The sequence below is a fragment of the Cynoglossus semilaevis genome, chromosome 16, assembly GCF_000523025.1.
Source record: "Cynoglossus semilaevis isolate Cse_v1.0 chromosome 16, Cse_v1.0, whole genome shotgun sequence".
Classification (NCBI taxonomy): Eukaryota; Metazoa; Chordata; class Actinopteri; order Pleuronectiformes; family Cynoglossidae; genus Cynoglossus; species Cynoglossus semilaevis.
In genome coordinates, this window is record NC_024322.1 from 6,786,745 (window position 1) to 6,806,058 (window position 19,314).

General features: G+C 40.1%; 1 protein-coding gene across 1 annotated transcript in view; it reads left to right on the forward strand.

Annotated features, from left to right (window-relative positions):
* adcy5 (adenylate cyclase 5) overlaps nt 1–19,066 on the forward strand; it is a 49,787-nt gene extending 30,721 nt beyond the window's left edge. The window contains exons 4-21 of the mRNA XM_008328329.3: nt 1,029–1,140; nt 2,896–3,023; nt 3,164–3,322; nt 3,435–3,576; nt 4,515–4,652; nt 6,924–6,946; nt 8,408–8,567; nt 8,674–8,771; nt 10,818–10,905; nt 11,318–11,434; nt 11,606–11,764; nt 12,205–12,389; nt 12,474–12,494; nt 12,661–12,793; nt 13,249–13,512; nt 13,629–13,833; nt 14,037–14,161; nt 14,535–19,066. Coding sequence (XP_008326551.1) covers nt 1,029–1,140; nt 2,896–3,023; nt 3,164–3,322; nt 3,435–3,576; nt 4,515–4,652; nt 6,924–6,946; nt 8,408–8,567; nt 8,674–8,771; nt 10,818–10,905; nt 11,318–11,434; nt 11,606–11,764; nt 12,205–12,389; nt 12,474–12,494; nt 12,661–12,793; nt 13,249–13,512; nt 13,629–13,833; nt 14,037–14,161; nt 14,535–14,663 — 2,386 coding nt within the window. The 3' untranslated portion in view covers nt 14,664–19,066. The remainder of the gene's footprint in view (nt 1–1,028; nt 1,141–2,895; nt 3,024–3,163; nt 3,323–3,434; nt 3,577–4,514; nt 4,653–6,923; nt 6,947–8,407; nt 8,568–8,673; nt 8,772–10,817; nt 10,906–11,317; nt 11,435–11,605; nt 11,765–12,204; nt 12,390–12,473; nt 12,495–12,660; nt 12,794–13,248; nt 13,513–13,628; nt 13,834–14,036; nt 14,162–14,534) is intronic.
* Nucleotides 19,067–19,314: the final 248 nt, after the last annotated feature.

The following is a 19,314-nucleotide window of genomic DNA, read 5'->3' on the forward strand; positions in this document are numbered from 1 at the left end:
TTATTCAAGGTACATCTTGACTGGAGTTATTTATTCACCTACATGTATTTCTCTCAGTTCCTGACTGACGGTGTGAATGTCGACTTGTTATTCAAATGAAAAGAACACGTTAAATAAGCTGCAGGTTGAACTGAAATGACGAATGAGAATTTGAACAAATGTTCATGAGAGAGAGAGAGAGAGAGAGAGAGAGAGAGAGGGGTTTTGTCTCATCCATTTCTATGTACCTTCATCTGCCCATTTTTATTTATTTATATTAGCTTCCCTCTAAAACACTAGAGCAGCCAGAAATGGACTCTTTGGGTAAAATGAGACACTGACTCATTTTACCCAAAGCCCAAAGTCAAACAAGCCAAAGAAAGTGTCAGCACATAAGATAAACAGAGGAAAAGAGGAGATTTCTGAAGCCGTAAATATTAGGAAAGATTAAACACAGTTTTACAACAGACCATGAGCGAAGAATGAAAGATCATTAGAAAATAAAGACCCTCCCCACTTCAACAGAAAGATCAAAAACTCTATGGTTTCACTTGAAAGTTCCAGGTCTTTTTCAAAGGAACATAGCGTCACGTATACACTGTATATATAATATAACTCTGATTAGTGAGATTGGTGATAAAAAATGAAGCTGGGCTGTGTAAAAAAAAAAAGCAGCTTCTAAAATGGGGGGCGTGTCCCTAGGAGGCACGACGAAGATGTAAGAGAACACATAAAAAAAGTTGTAGTCGCACGATTAAAGCCCTGATTCACAAAGATCAGTAGTACAACACAAAATCCCACCGCAACCACTGAATATATATGAGGCTGAAGATCCAAATCCTAACACAGCTGTGTTTTGATTTGTCACAACATTTGTCCCATTAACACAGCATTGTGATAAATGCACCTAATGAGCATTTATTTCCACACTCAGAGAGGAAATAAACAGGATTAATTGTAAATATGAAGTCGAGTTTATGATGTGAAATGGGTTGAAGGGAAGAACTGACAAAACAATGACTTTAGTTCCTTTCTCTCTGTCTCTGCAGCATCCTTTTTGCAGACATCGAGGGTTTCACCAGTTTGGCTTCACAGTGCACGGCGCAGGAGTTGGTGATGACTCTCAACGAACTTTTTGCCCGTTTTGACAAACTGGCAGCGGTAAGAACTGATCCCTGGATGTGGTACCCAATAAGTACATCAGGATATACCAGTAAAATGCAGAGGGAGTACTAGCATATCATGAGCAATTCAAAAAACAACTGACAGCATGTACAGTTTTAACAGTGAAGTCATACCGACTGCACTCACATGATCACATTTCTTTGTGTGTGTGTGTGTGTGTGTGTGGCTGAGAATCCCATTCTGACGACTGGAATTCAGTTCTAACATTTCGAGGTCATGGAAGGAGTTCAGCTCAGCAATGTGATGTGTGTGTGCTCACTGTATAACCCCTGGAAAACAAGGTCACTATTGTTGGTCTTTATTTCTTTAACTGTCTTATTTTGACCTTCAAACAACAAATGTGCAAAAAATATTCAAATTCTCGATAATAACATAAAATGATTTAAAGACTGTAGAAAACAAAGGAGTAAAGACTTATCTAAAGTTTGAGGATCCTTATTTAAATTTGAACAGAAGTATGAATACAACTCAAATTTTACATCGTAGAAATATCCAGGGTATAGTTCTATTTTTGATCTTTATTAATACTCTGTAAAAGCAGACGTGCTAAATAAAAGAACAAGATGTTTATGAATATAGATCAGACAGTTACTCTGTTGTCCTTGGCAACAGTCACTGCCATATTTGACCATGAACATGCATCTACTGTAGAGACTTCAGGAGTCCTACGCGAATCTTCCAAAATAAACTCTAACATCTGAATCCCAGCTGCACAAACAGAAGTTTCTGTTAAACTTTGGCTCAGTGTGAAAAGATTTGCTGATCAATATTTAGCCACAGATTCATAATCATTTTAACAAGCAAAAAATCACTGCACGCACCAACACAGTATTCGGCCTCTGTGCTCTGAACACACAGAGCCTTTTTGTGTTTCCCAGAGCCATGTGCTACAGAGATACTCAGGAGGCGATCATGAGACCCAGCGCTGCCCTGAGCTCCGCGGACACAAGCACATGTAGCACACTCGTGCCAATAAAGTAATAAACAAATCAGCTTGTAGATTTCAAATAAGCCTGAGGTCTGCTGAGCCTTAGTTGCACTACGAAACCAGCAGATGGCGGTATTTGTCGTACTTTTGTAAAATATTATTTTATTTATTTATGTTTTTATCCAAAATATATTATTGTAATTATATTTATTATCATTATCATTTATATTTATATGAAAATAATCAACACATTTATAACACATTTATAATAACATGATATTGTCTATGTAAAAATAATGACCTTCATTTCATCATTAGTTTTTTTCCACTAGGATAATACAGTACAAAGAGGAAACGTAGATCTGACATTAAAAACAGATTAAAAAAAATGACAAAAATAACAAAAAAAAAATCAGATTCTCAACAGTCTGTTTCTTAGTTTAGTAAGAAATAAAATATTACATGTTAAAGCATAAGAGACAAGAGGCTGTCTGCTGAGTACTTGGACCGCCGAGTGTAGAACCCTTGCTGATATTATCAATACATTGATATTAATATTCACATAATTGGACTGATTATAATTAGTGATTAAAGATCCATCATTAAAAGTTTAAAGATAACAGACAGACATGTTATCAGTGGCTTCAGACCAGATCATCAACTCCTAACATTATTACTATGTTGTGAAATTGTAAACTGTATTTATAAAGAAAAAAAAAGATGTAACTGGAACAAAACAATGGAACCATCTCTAACTCTGAAGTTTTCTTTAATTCTTTTGTGTCGATGTTCTTTCCTGACAGGAGAACCACTGTCTACGGATCAAGATCCTGGGTGACTGCTACTACTGTGTGTCTGGTCTACCTGAGGCCAGGGCTGACCACGCCCACTGCTGTGTGGAGATGGGTTTGGACATGATCGAGGCGATCTCGTAAGTTAATCTGGTGCAGTGGTTCCCAAAGAGGAGGGCGCAGCTATTGTAATTTTTTATGAATACTTAATTATGAATGCCAGTTTAATAGTATAATGGTAAACAAGTAGAAATATTTATTTGTATGTGTATTTTTACAGGCTGGTGCGAGAGGTGACTGGAGTCAATGTAAACATGCGAGTGGGCATTCACAGTGGCAGAGTACACTGTGGAGTACTGGGACTCAGGAAGTGGCAGTTTGATGTCTGGTCCAATGACGTAACATTAGCCAATCAGATGGAAGCTGGAGGCAAAGCTGGGTATGGATTTACAGTCATGGTCTGAGTGTCTGTACTTCCTGTCTACAGCACTGTTAATTTAGTGAAACATGAGCGTTTATTTATGTGTAACTGTGTGTTTCTGTGATTTCAGACGTATCCACATCACTAAGGCCACTCTGAATTATCTGAACGGGGATTATGATGTGGAGCCAGGAGCAGGAGGAGAGAGAAACGCCTACCTAAAGAAGCACAGCATCGAAACCTACCTCATTGTGGGCTGCAGTCAGAAAAGGGTACACCTCTTGTTTTTACTGTTGTCAGTCTGCAGCTACTTAATTTTAGCCACTAGGGAGCAGAAGAGCCCTTCAACAGGCCGAGAGGACCAGCTCTGACACCGAGAAACAAACCTGTGCTGGAAATAAACAAGTGCCTGAATGTTTTTACTGAGTCAGGCTCTGGAATATTGTCACTTGTTTGTGTTTTTCCAGCAGTATAATTATTCCCAATTTTTCCACTTTGTCTGTGGTTGTTTATGACAGTGTTAGTTTTAATCTGTTGTCTCAGTGTGTGTGGGCTCAGTAGCAACACCACAAGCTGTGACTATAGATAGACACACATGTGATGTTCATTTAGCTACTCTGCTGTGTGAGATGTGAGAATAGAGGTTCAATCTAATTATTGTGCTATATTCAAAGACTGCATGGAAGTCTAACGTCTGGTCTGTGAGAACAAACGGGTAATTGACTTTTATTTAATTTAAACGTTAGCTGCGCTGTGGCTAGCCGCTGTCTTTTAAAGCCAAAGCTGGAGAGTGTAACTCTATTATTCATGTCAAATTGAATTTCCATGGTTGTATTATATTGATTTTTACTGGTGCAGGACTGTACCAAGCCATTTTCTGTAGTTTCTGTAGGTAAAAAAAAATCAAAAATATATATCTATATATGCATGTGTACCAAATCACATAACCAACATTACAACAAATAATTGAGCAAATGTAACGTTGTAATAATCTATTTTTTTAAAAATTTATTCAGCCGAACTGGACTTCTTATCACCCACATGGACCAGTTATTCTGCAGCATGTAAATCTGATTAATAAATCAGCTATCAGCCCACTGACTCATTTCAGGGCCAGAACTTTCACTCTGTATCATAGGTCAAAGGTTTTGTTCAGTCAAAAATATCTTTTTTTCTCTGATAACTGTTTCTGTTTCTGCATCACCTCCAGAAAGAGGAAAAGGCCATGATCGCCAAAATGAACCGACAAAGGACCAATTCCGTCACGCACAACAGTGGCCACTGGAGTGACCGACCCTTCTACAACCATCTGGGAGGAAACCAGGTTTCCAAAGAGATGAAGAGGATGGTGAGCTCCCACTTTAATCTTTGTTTAGGTTTTTACTAATGAAAAACCACAAAAGGTGTTGATCTGACACGAGTCCAGCTGAGCAGACGCGGTAACCCTTGATGTCACAGAGGTCCTCCCACACTTCACCCCGTGGTGTGAGAGGCTCTCAGGAAGTGCTCATCAGGGAGAGAACAGAAACCACGGGGGCGGCTGTGATGAAGCTGGTACCAGGAAGAGAACACTGTCAACATCCTCAATGAACCTCAGCCTTCCCCCTCACTCAGGTTCACTCAGAGGAACAGTCCAGAAAGATGATTTCATTTACATACTGATCCAACCCTGCAAACAGTGACTCATGCTGTCAAAGGATGCACCCACATCTGAGTCACTCACACAGGGAAATGCTTCACTTTTATCTCCATCTCCTCTCTCCACCCACCTCTTTGTGGCTGTGCTGTAAAATAAGAAAATGGGTATAATTTTCTAGATCACTTGCTTTTATTAGAGTGTTTGGGTTGGTGCTTGAAAATCAATGAAAAAGTTTTGTTTTTTAAGGAAAACAAAATGGCTCCTCATTTTATTATTTATTAAGATGCCAAACAACGTGTGACAATTCTAAACTATTTTTTAGAATTTCTATCAAAACCACATGCACGGACTCGTAGATTCTTATCAGTGTTCATTTTATAGTTAGTGTTAGGCATACTTTGAAACATTAAAAAAAATACTACACATCATAATTTACCAAAAATTCTAGACTGACAAAAGCTAAAGGTTAGCCTCAAACACTGACAAGAGAACACTAAATGTTAGCAAAGAAATACAAAATAGAGAATGCCTTAAATATAGCTAATGTGGCTAAAGGTAAAAAAAAAAAAATCTAAAAGAACTTACAAAAATAATTCAGTGTAGCCATTGACAACCAAATGTTAGCTTAATTGAGTCTACAGTAACTACATGTTGACAGCAATAGCAAATAACAAAAATTCCAAAAGCATATTAAAAAAAGTAACTTAACCTAGCAATAGCTTAAGGTTAAAAAAAACATAAACCTGTCAAATGAAAACCTGAAATTTATCCCAGACTAGTAACAGCTAGACATCTGCCAGAAAAAAAGAAAAAAAAAAACAGAGCCAAGAACTAAACCTGAAACATCTTTCAATTTGACAAAAATGCACAAAAAAAGCTAAATCGATCGATCCAAATAACAACCAAATTTGGAATAGCTTTAACGCAGCCTGGATCCTTGTCCTTGTCCTGTGTATAGATTGCCCATATATTATTGTAATTATTTGAGTCACACTTTTATTTGTAAATGAAGGAAGTGAGGTCTGTGTTATCAACAAACATAATGACGGAAAAAAACAAGGAAAAACTGAGTGCCGTTCTGACAGTGAGAAAAACAATAATAACAAAGATGAACAACTGTCCTTTAAAATAAGACAGTGTTATCTACTGTTTTACTGGATGACTGATTATAGTCACACTCCCTGCCATGCACAGGATTTGTGTGTGTGTTGATTCTACCAAGGTCTTTCACGCAGAGAGTGCTCTAAAACTTTGCAGGAACATAAGAGACTTTAAACTCAAACTTCACCGTCATCAGTCTAACCTATGTATCTCTGTGTGGCTCATTCATCACCACAAAGCTGCAGATAGAGCAGGTTTTCAAGAGTGAGTGGTTAAAGACTCTCAGAGGACAACAATATTTTACAGAAATGTATGTACGGAAACAGTGCTGTTGTTTATGATGAAGTAGATGAGGTATATGGAGATGAAGGACTAGGTGTTGAAGCCGCTTGTGTTTTATTTAGTCTGGTCAGAGAGTCAGAACTGTTTTATGTAAGATACTCAAATACGACCGTACTTCCTCAGAACTTACAATATTGCTTTTAGCCACTAGAGGGAGCTGGGGAGACATTTTACATATGAGAGTAAACGGTTTCCAACAGTCGAGACTTGAAAGTCCAAGCCTATACCAGAAAAGGACCGAAACATTTGTACTTATTGATATACAATGAAGTAGCAGGAGCCGAACATGCTCTGAACGATTTATTTAGATCAAACGGGGTGCATTAAAGCTTCTAAAGGACATTTTTGTATCAAGATGCAGTGCATTATTGGAATTTACCTTAATAAATCAACGGTTAACTGGCATGATTGGGATTTTTAAACTTAACAGCTCTATTTTGTTGTTTCTAGTTCAGATTTTTTCCTGCTGTCAGACTATGACAAGTTTCTTAATATTAATTTTCAGCTAATTATTTGTTTTTGTTTCTTGTCTTGCAGGGATTTGAAGACCCCAAAGACAAGTAAGTCCTGCTGTCTCATCATGATCTGAGGTCTCTTTTAACACCGTTGTTTGTTTACACCCGTCTTACAGTTGTTGGTTGTTGTCTGGTGTTGTGATAAGTATATAGAGATTAATGACTTCTGTTAGGGAGGGAGGCCAGGGTCTATAATGTAAACATAACCCAGGGCCAATAGCTCCTGCTGTCTGACTAAACAAACACATGCATCACATTTATAGGGATCCATTTGGTACTTAACATATTAAAAAAAAAAAAAAGTATTCCCTCCAAAGAGTGAGAAATAACACAAAAATATCCCAAAATACCCCATCCTACAGATGAGCTAAATACGCAGTAAAATAACTACAGCAACCTGAAGAAAATTGACAGGTTATCCATAAATAACTAAAGGTTTGTCAGGAGTACAGCACTCATTTGAATGCATTTTGCCAAAATATAACCTTGTTTCATTTCAAGGTTAGCAAAAAGGCAGAGTAAAAGATGATCCAGAGGGAGCAGGCTTCAAACAACTGCCCTGGAAATAATCCAGAGTACTTCTAAAACAAATTCTACAGCAGAAAGAAGCCTTGTGTTCCAGGAAAACAGCTGCCCTGAATGAGGTTCATCAATAATTAATGCAAAAGAAAATATGTTGGCCGCACAAAACCAAATCTAAGTGCCACAAATGACCTCAGTTTGGTCAGAGTTTGTACATGTCTGAGTCAGTAGATACTAGAAATGCCAGTAAAGTGGTGCAGTGACAGCTGTCTGACCCAGCACAGACATATGTTAGCACTCATTAATGAGGAGGCACTCTCTTCCTCTTCCTCCTCATCCCCTGCTCCTTTGTTCCATGGAGCATCTGCAGAGTCAGCCTCTGCCTGAGGCCACAGTATAGATGCCTTGTGTTTTTTTTGCAGACTTAGAAGTTTTTTTTTTAGAGTTTGGAATGTTATGTTGTGTGTTCGGAATGTTATGGACTACCAGAAATCATCACTAGAGATTGCAGAGTCACAGTGAGGTGTTTCTACAGGCCCCGACCACAGACCAAGTTCTAGGTTCTCTCTCTCTCACCCACATAAACACGCATGCAGACTGCTGTCACAGCAGCTCGACCTCTCCATCAGTTGATTACTGCTTGTCAACAAGGCCTGGAGAGTTTCAGTCAATATAAGTGACACTTTGCAGATTCAGTGTTGAGTACAGAAGGAAAATGCTCACCAGAGTCCTGAGGATCTGAGAGGTTCTAGGCTGTTCTGGGTCAACTGTTCCTTTTCAATCAAACCTACATTTATGAGGATGTTACTGGATCTCAGGGTCAGGGAGGTTGTTAACACTTGTTTCTACCTCTGACAGAATAAACCATCTGATTGATTATGAATCAAATGGTGTTTAGCTGTAAGCCACGAAAAACATTGTTAAAAGAACCGAGGTGACTTTTCTCTGAGTAATTATCAACCGGTCTCCTTTTGTTTCTCTCAGGCACTTTATCTTCAGGAACACACAGGAAAATCTGAACCCTGAGGACGAAGTGGACGAGTTCCTGGGTCGAGCTATTGACGCGCGCAGCATCGATCGTCTGCGGTCAGAACACGTCAAGAAGTTTCTGCTCACTTTCAGGGAGCCTGACCTTGAGAAGAAGGTGAGGCGAAATAGACACATATATACAGAGAGAGAGACAGAGAGAGACAGAGAGAGAGACTTGTTGATCTGATCTTTTCGTTCTGCTCTCTGTTCTTTTTTTGCAGTATTCCAAACAGGTGGACTTGAGGTTTGGAGCGTACGTGACCTGTGCCTCCCTGGTTTTCCTCTTCATCTGTATCATCCAGATCGTCATAGTGCCACCGTGAGTCCACAGAACGGAATACTGCCGAGCGCAGTCTTTTCTCCTTTAAAGTTGTATTTTATTCATCCTCACACACAAGTAGGAGCCCATTACCAACACGTGAAATGACAGCAGTTCGGTTTCCCACAGTCACATTTGTCACGAACTGTCAGATTAATGACAGCAGGGTGCTGACAGATGCTGAAATCATCCATGTGTCCCTTCACTGGTAACACGCCACACTTTACTGGTTTAACATTTGGATGTTGTCTAACATCCTAGACTAACTTCCGGTTGTCTAAACTGCCACAGCATATGGCACGTGAACATCTTTTAATTAGTGTGAAAGTTAAAGTTACACTCATTATAGATTAGTTGGGGGACCTACGTCAGTACAGAAGGAAGACAGTCACAATTAATAAAGAAAATGAATTTTTTTTGGTTCCAGAAAATGGGGCAAAGGCCATGAAAATAATTGTAATTAATTAAATAAATTTTTTTTTTTTTTTACCATATTCATTTTCCTATAGTTTCCCTGTTGTAAATACAGCTGAGTTGAGGGGCTGGAACAGAAACCTTTTTGACACTTAAAGAACTATCAGTAATCCCCACTATTTATGACTATTTGAAAAAATGTGATTCTTATTCTATTTTATCTGAGTGTCTGGCCCACAAGGTCTAGAAAAGTTATGGTCCTTAGACAAATAACATTGGTGACCCCTGGTTATACCGTCTACCCTGTATTCTAGGTGTGTTAAAATATATATAAAAAAACAAAACCACAAAAACCAACAAAAAACCACTTCTTAATTATTGCTGCCAACAAGTCCGTTTGACAACCCTATATTTTATATGTTAATTCAAATGTTATATTGACATGAGTCAGTGTGATTGGATTTCTGCAGCAGACTTTTTCAATAATGGTGCTTTGGCCCAGAGGCAATGTCTCTGTCATTGGTGTGGAACGCCAGGGTTCACCTGCTGGACAAGTTCGAATCCCAGTTAGGGCGGTTGGTACCTTCCAGTGGACTCACCACCTGCAGGAAGGTTTAGGGGGGTTGGTACGGTGCAGTGTGAATTGGGTGGCAACTGCTGCCCCCGCGACCTGATAAGCGGATGGCTGGATGGACTTTTTCAATACAACTGATTTTCCTTGTTGATCCTCTTCTCTTCATAATCGCTTCTGTCCTCATACTTCACTCTCGGCCAACCTCTTCATATTGCTCTCCTTTGCTCTGCCTCTTATTAACCTTTCTCCCTCACCCTTTCATCCCCCTCTTGTCTTTGACTCCACTCATAACCTCCCGCTGCTCCTCGCAGCCTCCAACACGGCTGTCTCCTCTCTGACTCATTATTTAATCTATTACTCTTAATCCAGAAGTAGTTACGTCAAGGGCAACTGGACTGGTGGGTTTTTCTGAAGATGTTTCTCCTCTCCTCCAAGAGGCTTCTTCAGTTCTAACTAACTGCTGGGAAGTTTCTGGTATTGAACCCAGTGAGGGAGAGACCACACCCAATACCAAAAGAGGGGATAGCACAGGGTTCAGCTACATCTTCAGGACAAAGGTCACACTTTTGAGGATGGGAATGTATCTGCATTCCTCCTGTCAGGGACAACAGATGGTTTGAAGGAGGAGTGAAGGTAGCCATTTATGTCAACCTGGAGAAACCATCACTCAATAGAGCAGGCGGTTAAAGACAGAACCTTTAAGATCTGATCCACCTACAATGTGGAGTTCTTTCTCCAGGAAATCCAAACCTCTTCCAGATATAAACACAGACAGACTCCAAGGACCAAACAGTCATGGTTCCCTCATAGGTGATACCCCCCCCATACACACTGTAATCTTTGCGACCACAACAGCCCCCCCGCCCCCCTTGACCTGATGACAGAGAACCTCAACGACATATTGCTCTTCATCTATTTTCCATTTCCTCTCCATCATTGTAGTTTCTAATCTCTCTTCTTCAGTTTACACACCAGGTCATTACTGTCTCCACTGATGACACAAACAACGACAACAACAATAAGACCTAAACTACTTTCCCGCTGTCTTTTCTCTGCAGCTCCAGTCTGATGATCGGCTTCTTCGTCTCCTGTCTCACAATCCTGACGGCCATCATGTTCATCTCTGCTGTCTACTGCTGTTTTGCGGTGAGCTTCTTTATACTTGAAACTAAAAAGACTATTTTTAACAAAACAAAAATCTCCAATTTTCCTGCAGGAAAACCTTTTTTTTTCTTGTAATAAACATCTCAGATTTCATCACTTGTCTTCTGTTTCTCACTTGTTCCGGTGGCTACACCAGATCAAGCTGTTTTCAAGCTGTTGGTTTATTTTTATGTTTGCTATTTGTTTTCCTAATGGTTGATATATTGCAATTTTATTCAGATATTTTATCAAACTACAAAGTATCCAGAACTGCAAGTAAATAAACCTGGAGAGAATATTCCGTTTCTCTCAACACAACCAAATGCTACAGAGAAAATCACAGATTTTTACATCAGAAACCAAAAAACGGTTGCCTTTTTAACCCTGTTTACCCATCATTCTCTTCTGTACAAAGCTATTCCCAGTCCCTCTGCAGACACTCTCTAAGCAGATAGTCCAGTCCAGACTGAACAGCACCATGGTCGGCATCTTCACCCTCATCACTGTATTTCTTTCTGCTTTTATCAATATTGTAAGTGGTCCTCATTAAAATTCACTTTAAAACTGTTTTAACAATAAATCTAAATTCTCTGACTTGATCACATCTTAAATCTAAAGATTTTACTTTATAATTGAGAGCTACGGCAGTAAAGAGATCTTAACATCCTTTCGTCTGTCCTCACTGACCTTTGACACTGTCCAGTTCACCTGCAGCAGCCAGGACCTGCGGAGCTGCATCACAGCAGAGCTGAACATCAGTGTGAACAGTGTGAACGCCTGCCACGCCCGCCTCCTCAACTACAGCCTGGACGCACAACACAGTCCCTGTGGAGACGACGGTCTCATCTGCAGCTTCCCTGAGGTACAGATGTGACGTAAATGTCCTCAAAAATGTTGCAACAACCACAGCTTCACTTTTCAGAATAAAAATACAAAAGAAACTTAGATTAAAAAAAAACTGAAGCTTTACATTTAGACTCACGTAAAAACGAAACAAAAAAAGTGGAAAATGAACAATCGAATTCAAAGTTCTACCAGGAGACCAGAAAAATTACAGCAAAGAGCCGAGTCAGCTCGCTGCAGGAAAAATGGCCAATAATTGTTTTTTTATTAGATGACAAGAAAGATGGAGAAAAACAGAAAGAAGATCAATGGAGATGAAAGCTGTAGTGATGAATCAACGTGTAGAAATTGGACAAAAGTCCAATGTGGAATCAGTCAGAGCCAGAAGAAATCTAGGATTCATTTATCCTAACCAGACTTCCTAACCTTCTCTGTCCTCCCGTTTTTTTCCTCCCTCAGTACTTCTCCTCCTGCATTCTCCTGAGTCTTCTGGCCTGTTCCGTCTTCCTGCAGATCAGCAGCATTGGTAAACTCTTCCTCATGCTCTTCATAGAGCTGGTCTACCTGCTCATCATGGAGGTGCCCAAGGTCAACCTCTTTGACAACCAGGACCTTCTGGTTATGGCCAATGCCATCAATATTGTGTGAGTCGGCGAATCAACTCCTCACTAAGGTCTCTCGTTCTTATTTTTATCCTGAATTCTGATTGGCTCTTTTTACTCCCATAGAGAGCACGTGAATGGAACAAGGTGAGTCCTTCTGCAGCCATTCACAACAACAGAGACACGTTAGCTCAAAGCTGCAGTGCTCTGTTGCAGCTAAAGCTAATGCTAGCCTTAGCCGAAGTCACTTGTGGTACTTGTTTTATATAACACATGTGTTTGTTTGTTTGTTTGTTTGTTTGCTGACCTGCAGCTGTGTGATGGACTCAAAGGTTCCTCTCAAGATCATGACACCGGTGGTCATCACTGTCTTCGTTCTTGCCCTCTACCTTCACGCCCAGCAGGTGGAGTCCACGGCCAGACTAGATTTTCTTTGGAAGCTGCAGGTTAGTGATTGCACTGTGGTGGAATTCCTGAGGTTAAAAGTCTTCTGAGAAGGGTTCTTCTGAGCCGTTCATCAAAGGTAGTCTGCTGCTGCTTCCCTCAGAGAGTGATGGAGGAAAACTAGCATGAGGCTGATGAGTAGTACGTCTTTGGGGAAGCTCAGTGATTCCTTCATATCTAATGGAGAAGCACTGATGCAGACTGTACACCCTCTGGTTAGTAATCCAGTCAGGAGGATAATTAATTATCAGAAAAGAAAAAAAAATAGCTGTAGGATTCTTTATTTTCCAACTCAACACTGTCACTGATGTTACATTAAGTAAATTCTCAGCCACGGCAGCAGAACAAGACGACTATGATGTTAATAACAGCGAGAAGGCTGAAAAACAGCTCATCAAAAAGAGTGAAAACCTGCTGAGTCAGCATGAGGACGGTGTTTATTTTAATGCTTCATCAGGCCACAGAGGAGAAGGAGGAGATGGAGGAGTTGCAGGCCTACAACCGCCGCCTGCTCCACAACATCCTGCCTAAAGACGTGGCAGCCCACTTCCTACAGCGTGAACGGCGCAACGACGAGCTCTACTACCAGTCGTGCGAGTGTGTCGCTGTCATGTTCGCCTCCATCAGCAACTTCTCCGAGTTTTACGTAGAGCTGGAGGCCAACAGCGAGGGAGTGGAGTGTCTGAGGCTGCTGAATGAGATCATTGCAGATTTTGATGAGGTGAGATGCGAAGGTTTTTCTCAGTTTGAGGAAAAATTTAAATCTGATAGGGATTGTTCTGTGGAAATTGACATGAGCAACCCATTGTTGAAACCTCACTCTGCTGCCCTCTACAGATCATTAGTGAGGATCAGTTCCGTCAGCTTGAGAAGATCAAGACCATCGGCTCCACCTACATGGCAGCTTCAGGCCTCAACGACTCCACCTACGACAAGGCCGGACGCTCACACATCAGAGCTCTGGCCGACTACGCCATGAGGCTGATGGACCAGATGAAATACATCAACGAACACTCCTTCAACAACTTTAAAATGAAAATAGGTGAGCACGATGGTACTACTGAGTGATGCAGTTGGTGTTTAAATGGTTATTGGCTAGAACGTAGTTAAACTGAAGTCTCAGAAAAAAACAAATTATTATTCACCAGATTGAACTATAGAATAAATTATTAGTATTTAGTATTCTTTCGTCTAAAAGCAGTAACTCTTGACGACGTTGACTGACGTGTTTATTTTTGTTCTCAGGTCTCAACATCGGTCCTGTGGTTGCTGGTGTGATCGGGGCCAGGAAACCTCAGTACGACATCTGGGGCAACACGGTTAACGTGGCGAGTCGCATGGACAGCACAGGTGTACCAGAGAGGATCCAGGTAACGCACTCCTCCGCCCCACACTTTGAGATACACTTGGTTAAACAGAGAGACTAAATGGTGCTTAATGGGATTAACAAAGTTACTGAGAAAGAAAAAAAAAGTATATATTATATATATAAATATTGTATATAAAATGTATATATTTAAATAAATAATTACTATGTAGCATGGCTGATGACTCTATTTTTCAGAAAATGTCCATTGGACATCAACTAGCAGGCAGTAGTTTAGTTATTTTGCCATAAACTAATTGGATATTTACATTGATTCCTTACTACATCTATTTTTCAGCCTGATTACATTCATAATTTAATAACGATCGACTGATTAAATATGTAAACAATTTAAAATGAGTCTTTCTGTGTCGTAGGTGACGACCGACCTGTACCAGGTACTGAGCTCATACAACTACAAACTGGAGTACAGAGGTGTGGTCACAGTCAAAGGCAAAGGTGAGATGATGACCTACTTCCTCACCAGTGGACCCCCCAACAGTTAACCTACACTTCAGGACAGACAGACCACAGGGGGCTGAGACCGCCTTAAGTCCTAACGAGCGACCTCATGAACCTGTTAGCTCACGGTTTGTTGAGTCCGACTGCATAGCTCTCTGGAGGGTCGGAAACCTTCTTAAAACCCACCGAGGCCACAACGAGGAGAAGTAAGGACATTTACTGTTCTAAAGCTCAGAGGAGAGGAGGGGGGCCAAGACAGAGCCTGACTCTGAGGGTGACACCAAAGATGTCCAATCAGAGGTAGATTTGAACAGACGTGCCAATGGAAAAATGTTCTCCGACAATTTCTTTGTCCTTTAATCTGCCACATTTACGCAAGGGATTGAGAAAGACATTCAGGAGGACAAAGATGTTTCCTCCCTCTTTCTCCTCTGCCTTTCACCTGCTGACTGTAAAACACAGTTTTATGTGTATGTTTAAGACTTACTGTACTCTATTAAAGACAAGATATTTGTCCATTGTCGTGAAACAGGTACAAAAATGTTCAAATCACAAGCACTGCAGACGCAGAAGGAAGGAAGAGATAAATGAAGGATAGAGGACAAGGTTGGACATTTACAGTGTTAACGGAATGTCGTACACGTTTGAAATTAAACTCTCTCTCTCTCTCTCTCTCTCTCTCTCACACACACACACAGTATCACTAGCGCGCACACACACACACACACGGAGGATGTCAATGAAGAGCTTTTTTCTGGTCTTCTACATTTTTTGTATTTTGACTTCAGAACACCAAACACTTGTCAGATATTTTCAGATTCTATATTTTGTACTATAGTATATCAGAGAGCTATCTTTAAACACCGGTGTGTATTCAGATGTACATACTCTGTCACTGCAGAGTGAGGATTTACAAATCCTCACCAGTGTTGCCTGGTCCTGAGGCTAATGTACCGTCACTGACTTCCCTCACCTGAATCCTGCATTTTTCACTGGAATGAGCATTCATGCCTCTGGTGGAATCAAACGTTTTCTGATTACAAGTCGTTTTCTGGCGCTTTCCCTTCACTACTGCATTACAAGAGGCATCAACCAGAGCCAGTGCAAACTCTGAGCGCCAGACGAGAAGCAGAAAATGCATCATGGGTCTTGGTGCTCTAAAAAGCCATTTTTGTACTCCAGTGCTTTTAGCCGTTTACTCCACCCCTCGCCCCTCCCCTCCTGTGCTCCCCTCCCCGTTGCTAGCTCAATCAGATGGTACGACCCAATGAATGTCCAATGATCTCCGATGAGGCCTTTCAAATGAACTCTAATAATGAAGGTGGTGATGATGCTGATCATCCTGTGGACAGTAAAGTCGAGGTCATGTTTAAATGTGTTCATTGATTCTGCTGGTGGATTTTTTCTTTCTTTCTAAAAACCTTGTCAGGCAGTTGTTTTCAGTATTAAATTATGCAGCTGGTCATCTGACAAAACCACTGTCATGATTGTTTCATGGATTTCAATGACTTAAGGGACATCGGTGCAAATCACTACAGCTGCTTCTGTTTGTCTTGGTAGTCTCAAGTGTCATGTAAAGAGGGAAACAGCAGAGACGGATTGGAAGATTAGGCCGAGGCTCACATTGGTCAATATTTACTTTAGTGCTGTACAAACTCCTCAGATCATCTCTGGCTTTGTTGTGTCAGACTGCACACAGGCTTTGGTTAGAAAAACAGAAACCAAGGCAAACTATCTTCAAAGCAAGGTGTTAGTACTGGTAGTTCATCTCCAGAATGTCTTAACATTATAGACTGACTTGTCTTGCACAGAGACTGTACATTGCATTCTGCCAATTTGTCTGGTACGGACACCAACTCTACAGCTGGACATTCACAGCAGGGTCCACTGAAATACTGGGTCATTTGCTATAACATTTTGAGCATCTTAAGAGGCCAAAAGGCAGCATCCACACATCTGCCAGATACTGAGTACATAATCTACTCCCTCAAAATACAAAACAAAATCACTGTACCACATCTCTAAATTTTAGCAACACTAACAAAATACAGCCAATCTGTCAGCTCTATGTCCTTCCTGCATATGTAGGTTGCATTCTAATGAATACATGTTATCATAAAACAACAAATTGACTAAATATCTAATGGTCTTTGGCCCAGAAAGATTTTTCATGGAAACTAATATCAACAATGTGCCATCTTAATGTCTCTACATTTGTTGTGCTAACACAACTAAGTTGACATTTACATTATTAAGAGAAGTAAACATGACTTACACAGCAGTTTGGTAGAATAAATGTACAAAATACTCAGCTGCCTTAGCAGGACGTTAACATTGGGTTTCACTGAGAATCAACATGGTTCAATAACACAATGGAAGATTTTTGAACATTTTTAAATCTTCATCTTTTAATAACCTTTAAAAAATATTATTTTAATACATTAAAATTAAAGTTCTACTTAAAGACTTCTACAAAGACAGGTTAGTTGGCGTCGTCCCTTTTACTCTTATGCCTAACAACATTCACACCAACTCCACCACAACATGTTTGACACATATTCAGTTGGACTAACTCCACACCAATGTGAGCCTTGTGTTCTATCAGAAAGCACAGGGGGTTGGAGAAGACTGTAGCGCAGAGCAGATTTCTGTCTGCTTTTTAAAAAGAGCTAAGTCGGTTTGTACTTTTACCATTCCTACGGCTGAGGAAACTCAAAGTGAATCTGACAAGGTGACCAGGCAGTGTTTTTGACACACACACTGCTTCAGAAACAACCGCTTGTTTTTGTTGTCATGCCAAACACTCCCCCCCGTCCCCCCCCAAACAGTCAAATAAACTGCTGATATCCTTCACAGGTAGAAGCTGGGTTTCATCGACTGTTTATTTACTTTTAGCATATTATGATGTAACTTGAACTTAAAATTAGAATTTAGAATTAGAATTGCAGTAAAAACTACACTGCAGGTTGCTCACTTTAAAGGTAAAACCATCGCTAAGTAAAACACTGACTAACTAAACAGCAATGCATGGATTTTAACTTTATCTCGTTCCCAACTGTCCCCCAAGACTGGTTAAATACACAGTAACCTCCATGCATCACTGACACTTCTAAGAAGCATTTGAAAGATACATCCTGTGGTTACTTTCACATTGCTCATGGAAGACACCTTGCTTGTATCAGAGCGTAGGGAAGTAAGTTAATTTACTTATAGAAAATAATTATTTGTACGGTAGGATTTAGGAATGTTGAAATATCACGTGTACTGTATAATATAACACAGCAAATGCTTAATTGATGTTTTTTTTACCTATCTTTTAATCTAATTTGTATATAATTGATCGTAGTTCAAGTCTGTTTTTTAATGCAACCTGCAGATTAGTTTTAAACTACTTTCAAGACTCAGCAAACTTTAGGTCCCAAAAAGTCTAACTTACACTATTTCAGAGGTAACTGAAAAATGCACAAAAATGTTAGTACGAAATTAGTACGAAATCTCTGTCTACATCCTCATGACCATGTCAGAACAATCCAAAGGTTTAAGTCAAAACTCTTTGAAAACGAGATTCACAGTACACACGCTCGTTAATGCAGCCCACCAACAGATGGCAGCAGAACGTCATCATCATATTTTGTCCAAGAACTCCTTTGTCTCGTTACCATTGACGTAACCATTGATTGTTTGAACTGATAGTTGTTTAAAACCCTGAGCGATGCCTCATCCATTCACAGCTGTAACAAGAGGAAGTAAAATCGCTCGCCATTACATCAACTAAGTCTTCATTAAGGTCTTGGTTGAGAGCTACTTAAATTACACATGATATGCATTTGATGAGGCAGCACTTGACTGTAATTAAAACCTCATTCTCCCTCTCCTTAAATTGTCCTGGGAGAAATAGTAAAAATGAGCTGCGATGCATCGAGTGCGTTATTTACTTTACTCACAGCCGCTCAGCCACACATCAGTGCTGATGTGCAGTCTTCAGAGCCTTCTGATGACTCTGACCTTTTCGAAAGAGCTAACCTGAGGACCCCTGACGAGCTTTGCCACAGAAACATTATCACCCATGGCATTGCTCAAAGCACTGTAAGTTCAAAGTGTCCTCCAAGTGGCCTGCAATTTGCACTTGGAGCATCCACTTGACATTAAAGCCCACACGGAAAAACTAACCCTGCAGTCCATTAGTCTGCAGCTGGAGAAAATGCTGCTGCTCATAAGTACACTGCCACAAATAACAAGGGTTTCAGTCACTGCCACAACACTCTCCAGGCTTTTATGTTAAACCTCCCTTGGTCAATGAGATTGTCTTGTATTATTTATGGCAAAGTGTTCCTGCACTATATATTTTAGGTTATAAATCTAAGTGGTATTTTTGTTTATCATAGACCTTCTACAATCCCATTGAAACTGTTTGTAGTAAAATGTGAAGGACAAAGATCCATTAGCAGAAAAAAAGTAAAATATAATGAAGGAACAGTTAGTCACAGCTCACTCTTATATCTGGGCCATGCTAATTCTAATTCCTTTCCAACATCTCTTATATTCTTAATTTATTTAACCCTTAATTAACCCTTGATTAATTATATCCTGGCCGGTTTAGATGAACACAAGGCTCATATATGTGCACAAATCTAAGAAAAACACATGCAAAGTTTTTTCTCTGAATTAGTCAGACACTGGACAATATTTCAGGAT